This window comes from Carettochelys insculpta, chromosome 1 (assembly GCF_033958435.1).
Source record: "Carettochelys insculpta isolate YL-2023 chromosome 1, ASM3395843v1, whole genome shotgun sequence".
NCBI lineage: Eukaryota > Metazoa > Chordata > Testudines > Carettochelyidae > Carettochelys > Carettochelys insculpta.
The window spans coordinates 269,551,057-269,569,857 of NC_134137.1; the positions used below are offsets into that span (position 1 = coordinate 269,551,057).

General features: G+C 40.9%; 1 protein-coding gene across 2 annotated transcripts in view; it reads left to right on the forward strand.

Moving 5' to 3' along the window:
* The window catches only part of BRAF (B-Raf proto-oncogene, serine/threonine kinase), a 148,224-nt gene that overhangs the window by 80,851 nt on the left and 48,572 nt on the right, over window positions 1-18,801 (forward strand). For both annotated transcript variants that reach the window (XM_075007122.1, XM_075007131.1), the window contains exons 4-8: window positions 1,519-1,622; window positions 2,833-2,935; window positions 5,087-5,235; window positions 6,382-6,501; window positions 17,716-17,875. In XM_075007122.1, coding sequence (XP_074863223.1) covers window positions 1,519-1,622; window positions 2,833-2,935; window positions 5,087-5,235; window positions 6,382-6,501; window positions 17,716-17,875 — 636 coding nt within the window. The remainder of the gene's footprint in view (window positions 1-1,518; window positions 1,623-2,832; window positions 2,936-5,086; window positions 5,236-6,381; window positions 6,502-17,715; window positions 17,876-18,801) is intronic.

Sequence of the window (18,801 nt, forward strand, 5' to 3'; positions counted from 1 at the left end):
ACACTTTTGGCATTCCAGTCTTGGAAACAAAATTGGCACACTTCATAGTAAAATACTGAAAAAAAGGATGCCATGTTGAATGTCATGACCTGCCCAATGCATTATTCAACATTAGTGGCTCTGGGGCACTAACTTTCAGCTTCTTCTTAGGATGCTTACCTGTGAATATCAGGTGATGCTGCTGTTTCTCCTAAATCTATTTTCAGGGCCATATAGATTTCTTCAAAACTTCTACATCTCTGCGGTCTAGGTTTGAAAAAACCACTCAGCTTTTATTTAACCTGATTAAACATAAAAGAGATGTACCAGTAGCTTTCAGTAGTCTTTCGTACTTGCATAGGGAAATCCTAGTCTTATAAAAGCCTTCAGTGCTGCTCTTTCTGACTGTTGCCTATTTGCCTGATCTTTTTTCTGATCTTTTTCCCTCTCCTCAGGAGCCAGTCAAAGCTCCTTCAAATTCAAAGCCCCAAAGTTATGAAATGAGCATCTTAGGTGAAACTTCCATCCAGAGTTCAGGTCTCTGTACCCTTATTAGCAGGTGTTCTTTTTGCCTTTATCCAGCAAAATAAACCATCATACAGTTTTGCTGAACGGTGTGGAGTCACTTTTCTGTTTCCTGGGAGTGTCCCAGTGTGAGTGGTCAAATATTAGGAAATTGATACGAGAATTACTTGATGGATGTAGCTCTATATACATATTTTACGGCTATAGCTCCATATTACTTGGGCGATATAGGTCTTGTTACAGGAATTTAGCACAGATTTATGAAAATAAAGCATTTCTAGACACCAACTTAGATTATTGTGACTGCTGCCATATGTTGGTCAAACAGAAAAAGGGGAAAGCAAAATATGTTTTATAGATTGGAAAATGTCTGTAGGGTCACGAACATTGGCCGGGACCCCAAGAACAGACATGTTGGCTGACACTACTATTAATTACTTTTTTAATCAACTAGATTTGGAGTTGTTGTTCTCCATTTAAGATTTCTATGTCTTATTTCAACATCTTGTGTAATGAATTTCATAGACTTATGGCAAGTACTCCAGTTCAGGCTAGTTCATACAAGACTATTGCCTGTTTATTTTTAGTTCCACCGACACATCACTCCACTTAATTGCAGTACAAGCTTTTCAGAATTATCATATGTATAAATAGCTTTTCATTACCTACATGTCTCTCTTCTCTCTTGCAAAATAGAAGGGATAGAAAATCATCCAAGGTCAAGTCAAGTTTTTTCTCTGAAATGTCATTAGAAATTTAGTTGCCATGGATGGCCAGCTGAGCTTGGTTTGATATGGAATTAGTAATTATCTGGTTTGTACGCAGAGTTCACATTGTGCAGAGTACTTTGAGAAATTATTACTTAGAATTCTACAGAGCGCTGTAAAAATGAAAATTGTGGTGCTTTGAACACTTGGGTATTTTTTTAGGGATTGGAATATTAGTTTGCTTCAACCATGAGAGTGAATTATGATCTGTTCCTCTAATGCTTGTGTTTTATATCTTACTTTTCAGGTTCCAGCAAGATGTGGGGTGACAGTGCGGGACAGCCTAAAGAAAGCCCTGATGATGAGGGGTCTTATCCCAGAGTGCTGTGCTGTTTACAGAATACAAGATGGGTATGGTTTGTGTGTGCTGTGGTTTTATTTCTCTGTTGGGATTTTTTCTAGGAGGTAAAGATGGGTCTCAGTAATTTCACAATGAACTATGTAGTTTGTGCTAAGATGGTTTGGGCTATCAGAAAATATGGGGTGATGGCCACAAAACTCTGCCTAGAACAAGGCTATGATAGATGAAAAGTTTATGGGGAAATCTTTAATTTAAGATGCACGTAACAGAATGCAAAACACTGTTGTCCCTGAGATCTATTTTAGCTGCAGAACTGCATGGAAAACATCTAATTTCAAACTAAGAAGTAGGGTTGTTTTGAATTTTTAACTTTTTATTTGTTTACTTGAATGGGGTTTCAAAGTAAACATTTTTAGTTGGACTCAGGATTTACATGAATAATTCTTAAAATGAGTTTCCATTCTTAAACTGCTCATTAAAATCCTACCATTCCCCCAAATCAGTGAGCCTTCTAAAAGTCTGTTATGGGGACAAATTAGAGAGATGAAGAAGGGGAAGTATTATCTTTTGTCAGACCAACTTTTGTAGGTGAGACAGCCTTTCTAGTTACACTCTCTTCTTCATGTCTGGTAAAGGTACTTGGGGTCACAGGTAAATACAGGCTTGGTTAGATAGTTTAGTGTAAGTATTCTAAGGAATCATTCCAGGTGAAGATGTGCTCACAACTTAAGCTAAACTATCTGTTCCACCTTATGTTTAGCTGTGACCCTCTGAGTACCTTTCCTAGACCTGAAGAAGAGCCCTTTGTGATTGGAAAGTTTTTTCTCTCACCAACAGAATTTGGCCCAATAAAAGATATGACTGTACCTACATTGTCTCTCTAGTATCTTGAGACTGATATGGCTACTACAGCATGGGATAAATTCTCACACAAGCACTCATTTTTCTGTCAATTTAAAAGGAACAGTGTTAGTTTTGTATCCAAAGGACCAACCGTTCCCTGCAGTAGGTCTTTGTGCTGAATCTGGTCTGAAGAAAAAGAGTGCATGTATTTATCCTTCTGTTTGTCCAAGAGTGATGCAATTATTTGGGAGTAAACTCAGATGAATTTCTTGTCATTTAAATTTTTAATAGTGGAAGACTGGATAGCAAACCTCCCACAGTACCACTGTCTCCTTGATGATAACTTTTCACATCTTCAGCATAATATTTGCAAGGGCTTGCAGGCTGGTAACCATAAAAGGCTTGTTTACATTTCAGAGAGAAGAAGCCCATTGGCTGGGACACTGACATTTCCTGGCTCACAGGAGAGGAGTTGCACGTGGAAGTCTTGGAGAACGTGCCGCTTACCACACACAATTTTGTATGTACTTTGTAGTATGATCTGTCCAAAAAGTTCACTAGAGTTAAATCTACTTTTGAACATTTTAAATCAAAATAACTTTGACTGTTTTTGAACAAACATTAGTATCTGTTTTGGGAAAGGTTGTTGCATAAGCGGTTTTTAATCCAGCAGACTCAAATGAACTAAATCTAGTTGCCATTGAGGTAATTGAAATTAAACACAACTTGACTTTCCTTAACATTTTCATATCCATATCTAGGTTTTTAGATCACCACTGCATTGCAGAATGGTAGTAATAATCTACTACTGTTATACAGCTGTATCTGTAAAACGTGTTCTTTGCTCCCCTGCTGACTGCAGCAGCAATTAACTAACAAACCATATTCCCAGAGCTGTGCTGACATCATCAGTGATGCTGGTGAACGCGTATATTTTGACTTGAGGAGGTGCTACGTGAGTGGAAGCTGTTAAACAAAAGCCCTCTGGATCATTCCAGGGCCATACGCAAACCTGAAAAATATAGTTACCACATGGAAAAGGGCAAATTCTAAATGCTACTTTATTTTTAGGTTTAGGGTATATTATACAAACACTATTAAGTCCTGTGGCACCTTACAGATTAACAGAAATTTTGGAGCATAAACTTTCATGGGCAAAGATCCACTTCATCAGATGCATACAAACACTGGACCACTAAATGAATGCATGAAAGCTGTTATAAAAAAAAATTCTGGAAAGCATCCTTTGAAACTTTTGATTACTTTTAGGATATCCTGCTTGTGTTACTTCTAGGTAGTTGTGCTTTTAAAGTGGAGAACCAAAATAGAACACAATTTTGTGTCTTGTCCTGTGATTCTCTAGTATAGCTTCTTTTTTTGTACAACTATAAAATTTCCAGTATTTGTTAAACAAAGTAATAAATAAGTTGGGCAGAATTTGATTATTTTTTTAAATAATTTTGATGGATAATATTTATTTATTTTATTGAAATTTACATTGTTAAAAAATTAAGTTGTGGGGAATTATGGGGACTTTCATAAGTGGGCGGGTTACATAACTATTTAGTGGTTGTAGATGTTGAGATTCAAAAAGTTAAATCATTATGGCTGTTTTAAACACATTGTCGGTATCACAGGTCAAAATATCCTTTAATCGAACTCTGCTAAGTTCTCAAGCAGCATTTTTCTTATGTTGCCAATTTGTAAATTGAGATAATTATCAAGGGAAGTATTTTTTATTGGTTATATGTATGCAATGGCAGTGACATGTACTGACATTCACTGATACAAATCTAAGCTCTGCAAGTCTGGTTATAAACCATTTGAATATTCCCTGTCTTCTGATTTTGCAGAAGAGGGCCACCCAATAAAGATAAATAAAACCCTCAAAACCAGGCCTTCTCTCAAATCTGCTACTTAGAAGGTGTTTTCGGACATTTTGTTGAAATATCATTGATTGGTTTTTCCTTCAGCTATATATTTTAAAAATTTTGTTACGGTAAATGCCTGAAAGCGTCATATCTTTTGAAGTATGGGGTGCATCTTCTATAGTTTTGACACACAGATACTTTTGACTTTGTTTCACAGTCCTGTGGCCATTATCTTCACTGTTCATTAAGTGATGTGGATTAATTCTAAGGGTGGGAAACTTAGAGGCATTTAAAGGTTAAAGATCAAAATGGGCAAACTGGGATGGTAAGGTTAGGCACTTTAAATCCATATTTAGGTGGCTGAATAAAGTCATGTAGTTACAAAGGTGCCACGTGCCTCTGTGCTTCTACTGAAGGATGGTTGTGCATGCCTCTGAAAACTGAATTATTCTATCTAGATGTTTATATATGGATTTAGGTGACAAACTTTCGGTACCAACTTCTGAAAATGTCCTAAATTCTTATTCTGTTTTTATTATCCAGTGTACTTTGCATAGTGTCTGTATTAGTTTGATGAGATATGTTGAGGAAGCCATGATTCTTTATAAATTAAATTACTTCAAATATGTGTTTAATATGTTTTGCTTATTGTATATACAAGTATATTTCCAAAAAAAAACTTTTTTAAAAGAGAGAGTTGTAGATATATCTTGCAAAGCAAGATGACAGTACTATCTTAGTGGAGATTACTGTCAGATTACAAAAGCATCCCATTTAACTGTTTGTTTTTGACACTACAGGTACGAAAGACTTTCTTCACATTAGCATTCTGTGACTTTTGTCGAAAGCTGCTTTTCCAGGGATTCAGATGTCAGACTTGTGGTTATAAATTTCACCAGCGCTGTAGTACAGAGGTACCACTGATGTGTGTTAATTATGACCAGCTTGAGTAAGTAATCAAAATTCCTGTGTTCCTTAATTCAGATTTTGTTGAATTTCTTCATGAAATTCAGATTTTGTTGAATTTCTTCGTGACACAAGAACTAATTGAAAGATATAGTTGAGAAAGGCAAGAGAAGTGCCTGAGAAAATATGTACTTCTTATTCTTTCAGTGCTGGTTCAGATAACCAGTTCAGGTTATTTTGCTACAAGATGAATATGAATGCCGAAATCTTGATTGAGCAAGACACTTTGCACTGGTCACATGTATTATTCAGTCAAAAAGATTACTTATCAGGGCAATGTTAATGACTCACTTAAGTTTGTTTAAATGTAGATATAGTTATCTTTGATCAGTTACAGTTAATTTGGTCTCAAATGACATGGGACTTTCTTGATCGGTTAGCTGGAGTTGACATTTGTTTTACTGAAAACGTGGCTTAAAAAGTAAGACCCATTAGTGGTGTTTGTAAATGTTCATAAAAAGTATCAAACAGAATCAAGGAAAGGCTGGAATGTTTCAATCTGCTTTTATTCTTGAATTTTTATACTCAATTTTTTCTGTACCAGGGCTTGTATCACTACAGATTTAGCAGAAACTTTGGTTCTTAGTATCAATCCGTTTCAACAAAGCCATGTTAAAGCCATTTAAAAAGGCCTCCCCGTTGGGAAAGCTTACAAATGTTTTTCAAATAAAGTTTTACTTCCAACTTGCATTCATCACAATTGCTATGACCACTCGTACATGATGAACTAAGAGATATGGATGCGGTTGTTCTATCTTAATCATAGCCCCATCTGAAGGTCCCTTTTTAATATAACATCACAGTCTTCTATATAAATTACCATGATTTAACCTGAAGGTATACATTGCCTGCTTTTACTCTGCTTAGAAAGTAGGTTTGCACAATTTCTATCATGCAGAGGTTTCAAAATAACTTCAGACAAAAAGATATTGAAGGCACTAACTCTTGCTTCCATGCAGTAAACTAACAACTTGTGAAACTGTAGAGGGTAGGCTGCCAATGCATTCTCTGTTCTACATTTTAGAATTTAATATGTGACTTTTTTCTTCTGTGCATATTATGTTGTGAGCCTTCTGGGTTTTGCATAAGTTAGGTTTGTTTTTGTTTTGTTTTTGTTCTTGCCTCACAGTTTGCTGTTTGTCTCCAAGTTCTTTGAACATCGCCCAATATCACAGGAGGAGACCTCCATAGGAGAGACTACCCAAGCATCTGGATCATATCTCTCAGTGGCCCCCTCAGATTCTATTGGGTAGGACCTTACTCCTGCTGTTTAATGAAGTGACATTTTAGTACTATTTGCCTTTAAACATGCAAAATACTGCTTCAGATCCTCTTTGCTCACTCTTGTGATTAGGTCTCCATCCTGGTAATGATTGCACACATACTCAACTTTAAGTTCAATAGTAGCACCATTGATTTTAGTGGGACTAGTCCCATGCTTAAAGAGAAGCATGTACATAAATACGGCAGGAGAGGTACCTTAGTTGTTTTTTGCCTGTAGTAATGTAGGCCTGGTCTAAACAGGACAGTTGTTTGTATGTGTGTGGGGGTGTTTTGATAGATCTTCAGGGTATTTTTTTAAAGCATAAATTGTTTTGCATCCACACACAAATTCTCTCTCTCTCTTTCTTTCTTTGCTTTTTTTTTTTTTTTTTTTTTTGCTTTATCTTGCATCTTATCCAGCCATAACTAATCTGCTTTCAAGCAATTTATCTTTATTTCGCAATGAGTTATGGAGGTATGGACATGTCCGTTGTAGGATTGTATGGACACATCTCCATTTAAGATGAACAACATTGCTTCAGGTAGTCCTCTCTCTACCATCCCCACCTGCACATTACTTCACATCTAGATAGGCCTGCCTGGTTACCTGTGCTGTAGGGTCCTCTTGTCTGGATATCTCCCCTTTTTTTAAATGCTGGCATATGCATCCTTTTGTCAGGTCATAGACAGAATGTCCTTTCAAGCCATTATGCCCTGTACTTCCGCATATTCCCATCAGGGAATGCTTTACTGCCTTGACCTGTGGAGAGAAGAATATGTTTACTTTCATGTGTTCAGTAGTCACTGGAATGCTAAGATTTACCAGCAGTTAACAGAGCAAACGCCAAAGAAGGGGTGCTTCTGGGACACGTTCCAGTGCTGTGCCAAAGCAAGTGGCTGATTCAGAAATACTAAAAATCCTAGAGATAAAAGCACGACTGCTGTTCACACTCCCATTACATGTGTATGCTAGGAAGAGCTGGACTGGATTTTGCTCATGAAGCCAACACAGAACCCTGGTATATGTTGACAGCTGGGCCATGGACCAAAATAAAACAGACACATCTTTGGAAACTACGCAAGCAACCATGGACACCTGACCAGGATGCATTTCCCTTGGGCGGCCAAGATCTCTTTAACAGAGATCCAGCTTCACCCACCCCTTCGGACCCTGCCGGAGAGCTACCATGAAAATGCTGCAGATGGGATCTCATCCAGTAAGTATTATGTGCAAGTATTACGTGTGCTGTGTTACTATTATCCATGCCATTAGTGCCTCTTCATGGGATTTGGAAATCTTCTGGTGCTGGCTGTGCACCATGATGTCTAGTGGATGTTTCTAGAGTGGTGACAGATATGTCCACCCCTCTGCAGCACCGTTACTCCTTGCTTACTCAGCTTTTCTCTGGCCCAACGGCCATGGAAACTGAAAATACAAATTGTTACGTGTAGCTTTTTTCCCCATGCAGAACATTTAATAGCAAGTCTGTAGACCACAACACACAGTACTGGGTGCTGCTTGATGTTAAGTTTCTCTATCCCGCAACCACTTCTGTTCCCACCTACTACCACCCATGTGGTAACACACAGCATAGAGACTATATGGAAGCAAAAAAAGTATAAAAGGACATAGCATCCAAGTAAGATGACCACATTGCCCTATGGCAAATATGGGATTCCACACTCTGCAGATGGGGGGCTGCTGTCCCATGTCAGGGCTCTTTGGTGATGGGGGCTACTGCCCCATGGTGTGGTCTCTGCAGCCTTCCAATGAGAGGGATTGGAGGATGGGGGCTCCACAAACTCCTGGCGGGGGCCGGGTGTTGAAAATCGTGGCTCCTGGCAGTGGAGGGCAGGGAAAGTGGCAGCTACCCTGCAACAGGGACTGCTGCACTGGGGAACAGGGTAGCTGCCTATGGAGGAGCTTCTCCTGAGCAGGAGCTTCAACACACAGGATGTTGAGGAATGAGGCAGCCACCCTGTGGCAGCGTATTCTGGCATAGGGGGCTGCCGTTGTAACGTGATGAGGAATGGGGCAGCTGCCCCATAGGGGAGCTCCCCTTCAGCAGGAGCTGCTGCCCCAAGGCATGGGGCACCAGGGAACTGGGCAGCTGCATGCAGCCGAGGCTGCTGCTCTGAGACCACCGGGTGCTGGGGAACAGGAGCCCCACACAATACGGGACACTTTGCCTATTTTCTTACAAAAGTCAGGACGCCTTTGAGACAGCTTAAATAAGGGACTGTCCTGGAAAAACGGGATACCCTACATCCAGTTTTAAAGTAGGGAAAGAAAAAGCAAGTAGTAGTAAAAAATTCATGTAAGACCACAATTTAATCATTGCCTTGAGCTTTTTCATCTGTGTGAAGGTAAACAAGATAAATTGGCCACTAGAGGTTATTTTAGGAATTTCCTATTACATAGACTTGAAGGCATATATGATGACAAGTGTTATAAAAGGCATGTAAGTTCTTCACAGAGCACCAAAGTATTGTAGTACATTGCATTGGTGAAGCAAGTACAGGATATGCATCGCATCTGTAAAATTCTCTTTATTTTGTAGCATGCTTTATGCTGATCAGATGGTTTAGAATTGTAGATGAGACTTTTAAGCAAAGATAGTGATGTAGTGAAACACACACATTACAAGACAGTGCTTTGTTCTCACAGACCTATGTAAGTTATGCTTCTTTTTCATGCCAGCAACAGCCCAGTTACAAATAAGTGTTATGTATTTTCCCTGTTGTCTCTTTGCTTTCTGAACAAAACTTTTTTTTGCCTCTTCAGGACATGCCTCAGAGTAATAGCAAACAGTGTAAGGGCAGGCTGCAGGGTTATGCAAGCAATTATTAGCCTGTCCTAGAGAAACACCCATGCCTTCCATTTCCACACCTTCAGACAAGCACAGACACAGACACAGACACAAAAATTATCCTTATATTTAGTTTAAAAGGTGCTGCTACCCTGTATTGCAATGTTATATCCCAGTGTACACCAGGCTGGGAGGAACTCAAGGGGATAGAATTCCAAAATTGAGAAAATTTGGAGAGAACTGATTTTTAGCATGGTGCTTATTATATTAGAAAAATAACTACTAGTTTGTCTCTTTTTCTAGAGTCTGTCTTGGCACAACCCACATGGAATGGGGTGTTATCAATAGCTGAGTTCCTGGAAAACTTTGGAGTGGGGGGAGAGAGAGAGAGAGAGGTGAAAGAAGATGTTTGTTGATCTATTGAATGAGTCCCAGCGGAGACCAAAAAAACCCTGAAGGAATGGAGCAAAGGATTTGTGCTGCGGGACAGGAATCAGAGAGAGGACTACAGGGCATTGTCTGTGGAGTTGTTAGAACACATGGATTGACTGACCAGGAAAGGATGCTGGATGTGATGCTGGAGAGCAATGTTGTGCTGTTTTCAGATGCAATGCTCTATTCTAATCCTTGCCGCTGCCTGTTAAGAACATGGTGTACTGGGAGCTCCTTTTCATTTTCCAACTGTAAGAAAGACAGTTTCCCACACCTTTCACCTCAACACAAGGAGAAAACACCAACGATCCTGATCGACTTATTTTTGAGATCTGGTCAAAACAAACATATTCTCTTTACTTCGGTATTATTTTAATACTTTGTTTGAATTTCCTTGTCATGTGTTAATCAATAGTTTTACTTACCATTACATTTGTATCAATGACATTTTCAGCCAGCTACCTACCAGTATCCATTCCTAATAAAATTAATTCACAAACCCTATATGTTACACTGTATTAATTTCTTTCATTATATTACTTGTATTTTCCTCACCTGCACTCTTCTCTCAAATAGCACATTGCCTCTGTGACCTTGATCCCTGGACCACAGGGACATTTGGTTGAGGCATCCTTTACAGCTGTTCATAATATTCCAAAAATCTCTATATTGCCGATTCAGCCGCACCAAACTGGTCCGAGTAGGGGAGTGATGACTTTCTATATGGACATATCCACATATTTGTATACGTTAAGGGTGGAACTCTCATTGGGGCAGTCCAGCCCTGCAACTCCAGTTTGAGTTCTTCACAGATTTCTAGGAAAGTAGCCTTCAGCATCCTGAAGGGCTGCAGCACTTTCCCAGCCCCCTGTCAGGGTCTGACTGGCTGGGACCACAAGTAATGCTTCACCAAGTAAAGCCTGTTCCCGAAAACGCCATGCAGACATAGCTGCAGAAGTAGGTTCCCAGTCTCAGTAGCACACTATTTTTGTTGTATCCATTTTATACACCTATGGGAATAGGGGTGAAGTCTGGTTTAAGGAGAGAGGGGATTCTTATTCCCAGGCAGTGAGAGGCCTGGGCATCTGCCCTGCACACTTCCCACAGCAGCTGCTCTTACGTCACAGGGGCTGAGTTTGGCTCCCTACTTTTATTTATGTGACTGTGTGCTTGGAAATAGGGACCCATGGCTACAGGATGAGGTTTTTCTTTTCTTTTATGCACTATTAGTTTCATTTGGTGGTGTTTCCATATTTTGGAAAAACATGGGGCTCTAGTGATTTTTTTTTTCCCCCCATCTCCTTCAAAACCACGTGCTTGATTGCCAGTATATCAGGAGTGACTTATCTGTGTTAATTAGGATGGGTAACTTTCTTATGTCTGGAAACTGGACCCCATTCCCTACCCATCAGGCCCCGCTTAATCCCCTGAGGCTTACCCCTGCTCTCTGTCCTCTCCATCTCCCTCTGTGCCAGGGCTGGAATGTGAGCTTCAGTCTGATGTGGAGACTACTGCTTACCTGCTCACAAGATGTAGATGGGAAGTAGGCCTGGCTGGATAGGGGCTGGCAAGTGGGTTGATGATCTGGCACCTAGCTGCTCCGCCATGGCGACAGGACTTTTGAAGTCTGATCAGTACACTTGACTGGATGTTACCAGTTCTCCTTTTCAACTGGAGAACCAGACATGTGGTGGCCCTGGTGTTAATCATGGTCAGGGTTGAGGTGCTCAGCATGCTGTCTGTTTGTAATTTGAAAGTTTGTTTTGAAACTTTGGGTAAAAGGTGCTGGCTAGCAAAAAATAGGCTAATTAGAGGATACAGTGAAAGGAATCATGGGAGTTTGACCCAAATCCCCCAATACCAGTAGGTATCCCACAATTTGCCAGTACAAATAACTTATAATGGATTGAGCTCTGCTAGAAAATTTTACCCTGAGATACGTGCTCGGAAAACTGTACTTATTTTGAAAGACCATAGTTCTGTGTGGATGCTCTTCCTGACAAGCGAAGTGATCTAAGCTGCTTTAGACAAAGCAGTGTTGAATACCTTCTTTCACTTTTATTATATCTGTATAGCTATAGTGAGGGCAAAAACTATGTCAAGAAACCTTAAAGATGTTGAAAACTCACGTAGTGGGTGTAGGGAAATAAAGACAATGACACGTAAGATTTGAATGCCCAAGGAATAGAATGTTAGAAGGCCATGATATATTTATAAATATTGTTTCAGGGTTATAGATATGTTGGGGACATTTTGGGGGGGGGGGGGCCCTGTAGTTCTTGAAAAATCTGTGAAATATTGTCATTTACAGGTCTATATCCAAGCTGCCTTCCTATTCCTACGGACTTTGAACTTGCACTGCTTGAAATCAGGAGTTTTGCTATTTGTAACTGTGGGCAAAAGTTTAAATCTTAGACTTATGTCTCATTAGCATAGTAACTTAGATGTGGTCTCCTTTCTTGGGAAATCAAACTTTACTTTTCTCTCTAACAGAAATTCCTGTAGGTTGATGTAAGTAAATGAGAAATCAAAACAAAAGTTGGTCTTCTCTTCTAGCACAAACACTGTAGAAATACAATCTGTTTCCTGTTGTGATAGGAGATAAAGTAGTGTCTTTTAGGGAGTAGGAATGTGCTACACATTTGCCATATAGGCTATGAATGTTTTATTTATGACTTATTTAAAGGTCCCTGTAGTGGAAGACTGGAAGATATGTATAGGGGTCTGGGAAGATACTGTGCTGGATAGTGTGGCAAAACTCAGAGTATGCCCAGAAAGAGCTCTGTTCTTGGGTAGCCTGGAAACGGAAAAGTTAACCACACCAACCAAAGCCAGAGAAGCAGACTTTCAGAATTTGGTGCATAAATTATCTCTTCCTCCTCTTCCCCCCCTACCCCATGGACCCTGGAAGTGCTACTTCCATCTGCTGCATCTGTCCCACCATCAAAAGCTCTTTTCTGATTTAGGTTACGACCTCTTAGATTTTATCAGCAGTTCTCCCTTCTCTTTGACCAGCTGCTGCTTCTCTCCTCTTTTCCCTATCAGCAGTTTGTACTCATACTGTAGGCTGTGGGGTTAGAGCTGCAGCTGAATCCCACACATAGATCAGGTCAGACACCAAAGGACAATGGACTATCCCTGCTTCAAATAGTGTCCCTATTGATGTTGCGCTGGAGTTGTGCTTTCGTCTCTGCACTGCTGATAGGAGAACTTTGGCAGCAGTGTTTGTCTGGCCCACCCAGGTGCTGACCCCTCTTGTGCTCTGCCATGAGACTAACCAGTGCTGCACAAGTGAACCCCCTCAGTTCCTTCGCCACTGAGGTGGAGCCATTGGTGTCTGCTCGTTGGATTGTTCTCTCTATTAGAATTCAAATGATAAATCCCAGTCTTAATCACAATGTTCCTCTAAATTTTTTTTCTCTTCTCTAAAGGAATTTCCCCGCTTCCCTTTGTCTGGGGATTGCTCCAGTGCAGGGTATGTCCTGTCCGTGGAGTTTAGGAGTTGCCTCTAGTGCAGAGACCCATCCCTGTAGGAAACAGACATTCCCACTGCATCTGGTGCTGTGAGGAATGCCACATTTCTTGAAAGCATAGTTTCTGCCAACAATTAAAGTCCAGGTCTTGGAAGGACAAAGAACTGAGACTAAAACGCCCACTCATGGAGGCATCCCTACAGCCTTCCCTGGACCTGTGCCAGGAATCACCCAGATAGTCTGAATCTTTCCCACAGCCTTTGACATCTAAGGACTGTGAGCCAAAAAAACCCCAGTCATGGACCCTTCACTTAAGATTTCAAAAACGTGAGCCAGAAGTGCCCAAAGTGAGCCCCAGGCTAGCAGAAAAGACTTCTGTCACCTGTGGTATTGTTGGTACTGACTGTACTGAGACTATCCAAACATGGTATTCCTGGTTCATGAAGGTTAGATGCAGCAGGTACTGTTGGTACAGCTGAGGACTGATGGACACAGGCATCAAAGTAACAGTAGTAAGGCTGAACAGTCTCTGGGAAAATGCTGCTGGCATTACCATTGGCAGTGTCAATAACATGCTATCCAGCGTTGGAACACTCGGTATGGCCCAGATCACCGTCTGCCTTGATGTCATTGGTCTAGCTCCAGCAACCACCCTCAGTACTGAGTATGATGGCACTGTAGTTAAGAGAGTCAGAGGACCTTGCAGTGTCTGAGGTACCAGATTCTCCCCTACTTGGTACTAGGATCCCAGTTCTGAGTTTACTTTGAACATAGCAATCTCCATCAATATCACGTTGTGCGCTTCCATTCTGTAGTGCAGAACCACCCTCCTTACAGTGTCTGCTACTTACCTGAGCTCCCTTTGTCATACCCTTCATCTGCTCCTCAACTCCCTGTGTTATGGCCAGCCATGGACCTAGCCACTGTGATCCTTTCCAGCACTGTAGCAGCTCTGCTGGTATCCCTGGACAGCGTACAGACACCATGCCTCAAAATCATCTAACATGGCCCATCATGAACCTCTTAGGTGCACTGCCTCTGCCACAGTATCCAGAGCATCTGAACATCCTGAGGTGATCATGGAAGAACAGGAGGTCAGATCTGAGGAGCACGTCACACCATAGACCAATATCTCTTCCTCCTCTTGAGATAAGGAGATGACTTCAGGATATTTAAAGATTTGGCAAAATGGGTAGCAAACCTTTTCAGAGACCTCTGGAAGAGGTAAAAGACAACCACCTTAAATTCCTAGATGTCTTATACTCCTCCTCCTCCTCTTCCTCTTCCAGAAGAGAGATCTTCCATCAATTAGAATCTTTCAAAGCCATCTAAGCTTTATATGGTAAACTCCGTCATTCGTACGCCTATCTGAAAACGATCCAATAAAAATATTAAGTGCTGGCTAAAGATACGTAATTTCTTTTTTCCCCATTCATTCCCTAGTTTGATTATTGTAAGTGCAGTGAACTCCCTGCATCAACAACACCTGGTGAAGTCCAGCCCCTATGACAATGACTGGAAGCATCTCAAGTTATTTGCAAGAGAGGCCCATTCGTTCACCACAGTGAAATTTAGAATTGCAAACGATCAGACCCAGACAGCAAAATACAATTACATCTGTCACTCCAAGCTCAACACATTTTTGATCATCTTCTAGAATCACAAGGGAAACAATTTTGTGCCATTGTTAATGAAGGACAACTGGTGGCAAAGACAGCACTGCAATCGGTGCTTAATGCAGGCATGACGGCAGCACAGTCCATCTCTACAGCTGTTGTGTGGCGAGCCTAAGGGCTCCACTTGTCCAGCTTCCTTGTGAGGGTACCAAATAGTTTGCCAAGAAGACTGATATATCTGGTCATGCTTTCAGATATTCCAGGGCTACTCTTCGGTCATCTGGGACTTGTACACCTGGACAATAAAAGAAAATTTACTCTTGAATCTCAGCATAAATCCTGTACAGCATATTATCCAACTTGATCCAACTATAGGCCTCAAAGGAAAAGAATCTAAGTTTTCAAAATGCAAACTGTCAGGCCCTCAGTTGTCTTCTTCACAGCCATCCCCCTCAAAACTTCAAGTTTTGATACGTTGCGTTGATTGGGGCATAAAGAGACCACTCCCCTCAACACCAACTCCAGCTAACTAATCTGTTGCATCTATTTGGGTGCTGCCTTGCTCTGTTCCACAACTGGGAATGAGTAACATCTGACAAATGGGTTCTGGGAATCATCCATGGCAGGTATACCATCCACTTCACCTCCCCTTTCTTCTATCCCCGTCCCCTTCTCTGTCTTTCATAAGGGACCTTTCTAATGGAAATCTATTTCAACAAGAAACGGATCACCTGCTGTGCTCAGGAGCCATAAAACCTGTGACTCAACACCCTGGAGGCATAGGTTTTTACTTGTTTTTATTTCCTAATATAACATACTGGACCTCAGAATACTGAACAAGTTTGTCAAGGCTCAGAAATTCAAGATGATCACGTTAGCAGTGATTATTCCACCTTTGGAACAGGAAGATTTGTTCTCAGTCTTCAATCTACAGTAGTGGTGTACAAAACAAATGTCATTGATTGCCACAACCAGTCCCTCCCTGTGCCAGGTGCCAACTCCCCCCCCAGCTGCAGCAGACACACCTGCCAGGCACGCCCCTCCCAGCCAGGCTACTCACTGGAGCACCCCCATCCTGGGGCTGAAGCTGCGCCATGCGAGCCCCACCCTGGAGCTGAAGTCGCGCTGCTCCCTGAGGAGCTGCCTCCACCTATGCCCCTACATGGTAGGGCGCATGCACGGAGTGGCCAGAGAGGTACCCCACATTTGCCACAATCCACTGCATTGTTTGCCGCGTGGCACACAGGGAGCATATTAGACAATGTGGATCTACAGGATACCTGTTTCCACACATTGATCCTGTCTTTCTACAGTTGATTACTTAGATTTACCCTGGACCAGGAATAGTACCAGTACATAATTCTCTCCTTTGCCTTCTCATCAGCTCCAAGAGCATCCTCCAAAGTTCTCTCCATAGTGACGGCACACGTATACTTGAATGGGATTACAGTCTATCCCTACGTGCACAATTGTGTCCTCAGAACCCTTTCCTTCAGCAAGGCTCTTTGGATCATGCACACAACTGTGGAGTTGCTCACAGATCTGGCTCTACAGATCAATGTCTGAAAATGTGTTAACTCTGATACAGTTCCTAGAATTTATAAGAGCCAATCCCAACTCATCACAGGCAAGAACATTCCTTCCACAGCTTGTCCACACTCATAGTTTCAGTACAAAGTAACCCTCAGATATCACCTGGACACCTCTAACTTCTGGGGCAGATAGCTGTGGGCAGGTCTCTGATTACTCATGCTAATGTTCACATGAGGCATCTCCTTGCATATTTGTGCTCGGTGTACAGGTCAAACGGAGACAAAGTAGGCAAACCTCTATCAGTGTCCGCCAAAGTCAGACATACTCTGGACTAGTGGAGGGAACACATCAAATATCTGCACAGAGATCCCCGTCTCACAAACTTCCCCATCATTACCTCTCACCACCATGCAACCCTTGCATGGTAGGTCATACAGTTCAACAATATCACAGCAGAGGGTAGGAGGTCATTCAAGAAGTCATCATCTCACATCAACGTCTTTGAATTTCAAGTACTGTACAAAAATAAGTGACATCTTGCCCTTTGTACCTTCTCGTGAGTAAATGATGCTGTCTCCACAAAGCAAAGTTTGAGGTTTTAAGGCATATTAGTGACATGCAGCTGCTACTCTTCCTCAAAAACTGGTCTAAATATTCCAAACTGTGTGTTTCAGGTCAAGTCAAGTGTGTTTCCAGTTAAAGTGGTTATAATATTTGTAAGTCACTTTTAAAACATTTAATTGTTCAAAGTGGTTTGCTGAAAACACAGGCTTTTTATTTTTAATTTTATACTAATAATTACAGTGACAGCCATAATATCGTTACATGTGCTAACTTGTAATTTTTAGTCCATCTCTACTGCAGACCAATTCCATTCTTATGGACACTTTATTCTGTGCCCAGGACACTGATTTAATAAGTCACTTTTAATTCTTATTGGGTTACCGTTAAGAAAGGGATGCCACATTTAACCATTAGTTGGAAAAACTGTGGAGCAGCCCATTCTCTGCAATGAGCATTTAGTGTCAGTGATTCTCAGAATAAAGGGATTAACATGGATATCTAGATGCAGTAAAGATTGTTTATGATCTAACCTAGAACATTCTGTTTCGCCACTTTGTAATTAGGGAGCTCACACAGCAGGGCTCAATTGCAATTAATCCTAGGGGAGCAAAGACTGTTAAATATAAATTAGTTTTGATCGGTTCTTTATACAGGCCCGCTAAAGAAATTATCTTACATAAAACTGAAAAAAAAGGATTTGCCACACCCACTCTAGAATATGTAAAGCGATTTCTACACCTAAATCTTATTTTTCCTTGACTTTGTTTCTCAGGCCACCAATTCTCCCTAGTCCTTCTCCTTCAAAATCCATTCCAATCCCACAGCCCTTCCGACCAGCAGATGAAGATCATCGGAATCAATTTGGGCAACGAGACCGATCATCTTCAGCACCCAATGTGCACATCAATACAATAGAACCTGTGAATATAGACGTAAGTATCAATATAAGTTTAATCATTAACAGTAGAGTCACTCAGCTTTCCTGAAATATGCCATTGGGCTTGTAACACACACATATAGAAGTTATTATTCTAAGTAAATCGTTGCTGAGCTACTTACATCTTAACTGACAAGAATTGTTAGCAATCAGAGCTGGGAAAAAAATTAATCCCATTGTAAATAATATTGAATCCCTCTTGACAATCATATTCCCACCTCTCCACGTAAGCATGATGCCACAAACAATTAGTATTAAGATCAGTCCTTGAACCTGTTATTGCTAGTAGCACTTCACAGAACGTAGATCCTGGAAGGCCAGTAACAACCCTTGCAAGACACCCCACGTATTGAAAATGTCATCTTAAACGTTTGAGTTCTTTTATCACTTACAATGGGAATAATGTTTCTGCCATGGGAGGATGTGGTTCTTGCAAAAATTTAAATGTATCAGATTCTGCTTTGAATCACACAAATGGCTTATTGACCCACATATATCATCCGTAACATTCTTTTTGAGCCTCCAGTACTTTTTTACGCAAAGTTTGTCTTTTTTGTTTCTGTTCTCTGACATTTTGGAGGATGAATTTTAAAATTTATGAAAATGAAGGACAAATACATTGTTTCAAACTAGGCATAATGCTGGCTAGCACTATATACACAACTACTAACACCAATATGTTCCTAGTTTTTCAAACACACACCTGTATTCTAGAGAGGCAGGGTAAGTGAAGTAATATCTTTATTGAGCCAACTTCAGTTGATGAGCCAGACAAGCTTTCAAACTTAAACAGAGCTCTTCTTCAGGTATGGGAAACCTACGCACGTGTCCCAGGTGAGTACAAGGTGGAACAGATTGTGTAGAATAAGTAGTTATCACAAATTTTACGGGGCCACCCAAGGTGAAGTGACCCATTAACAG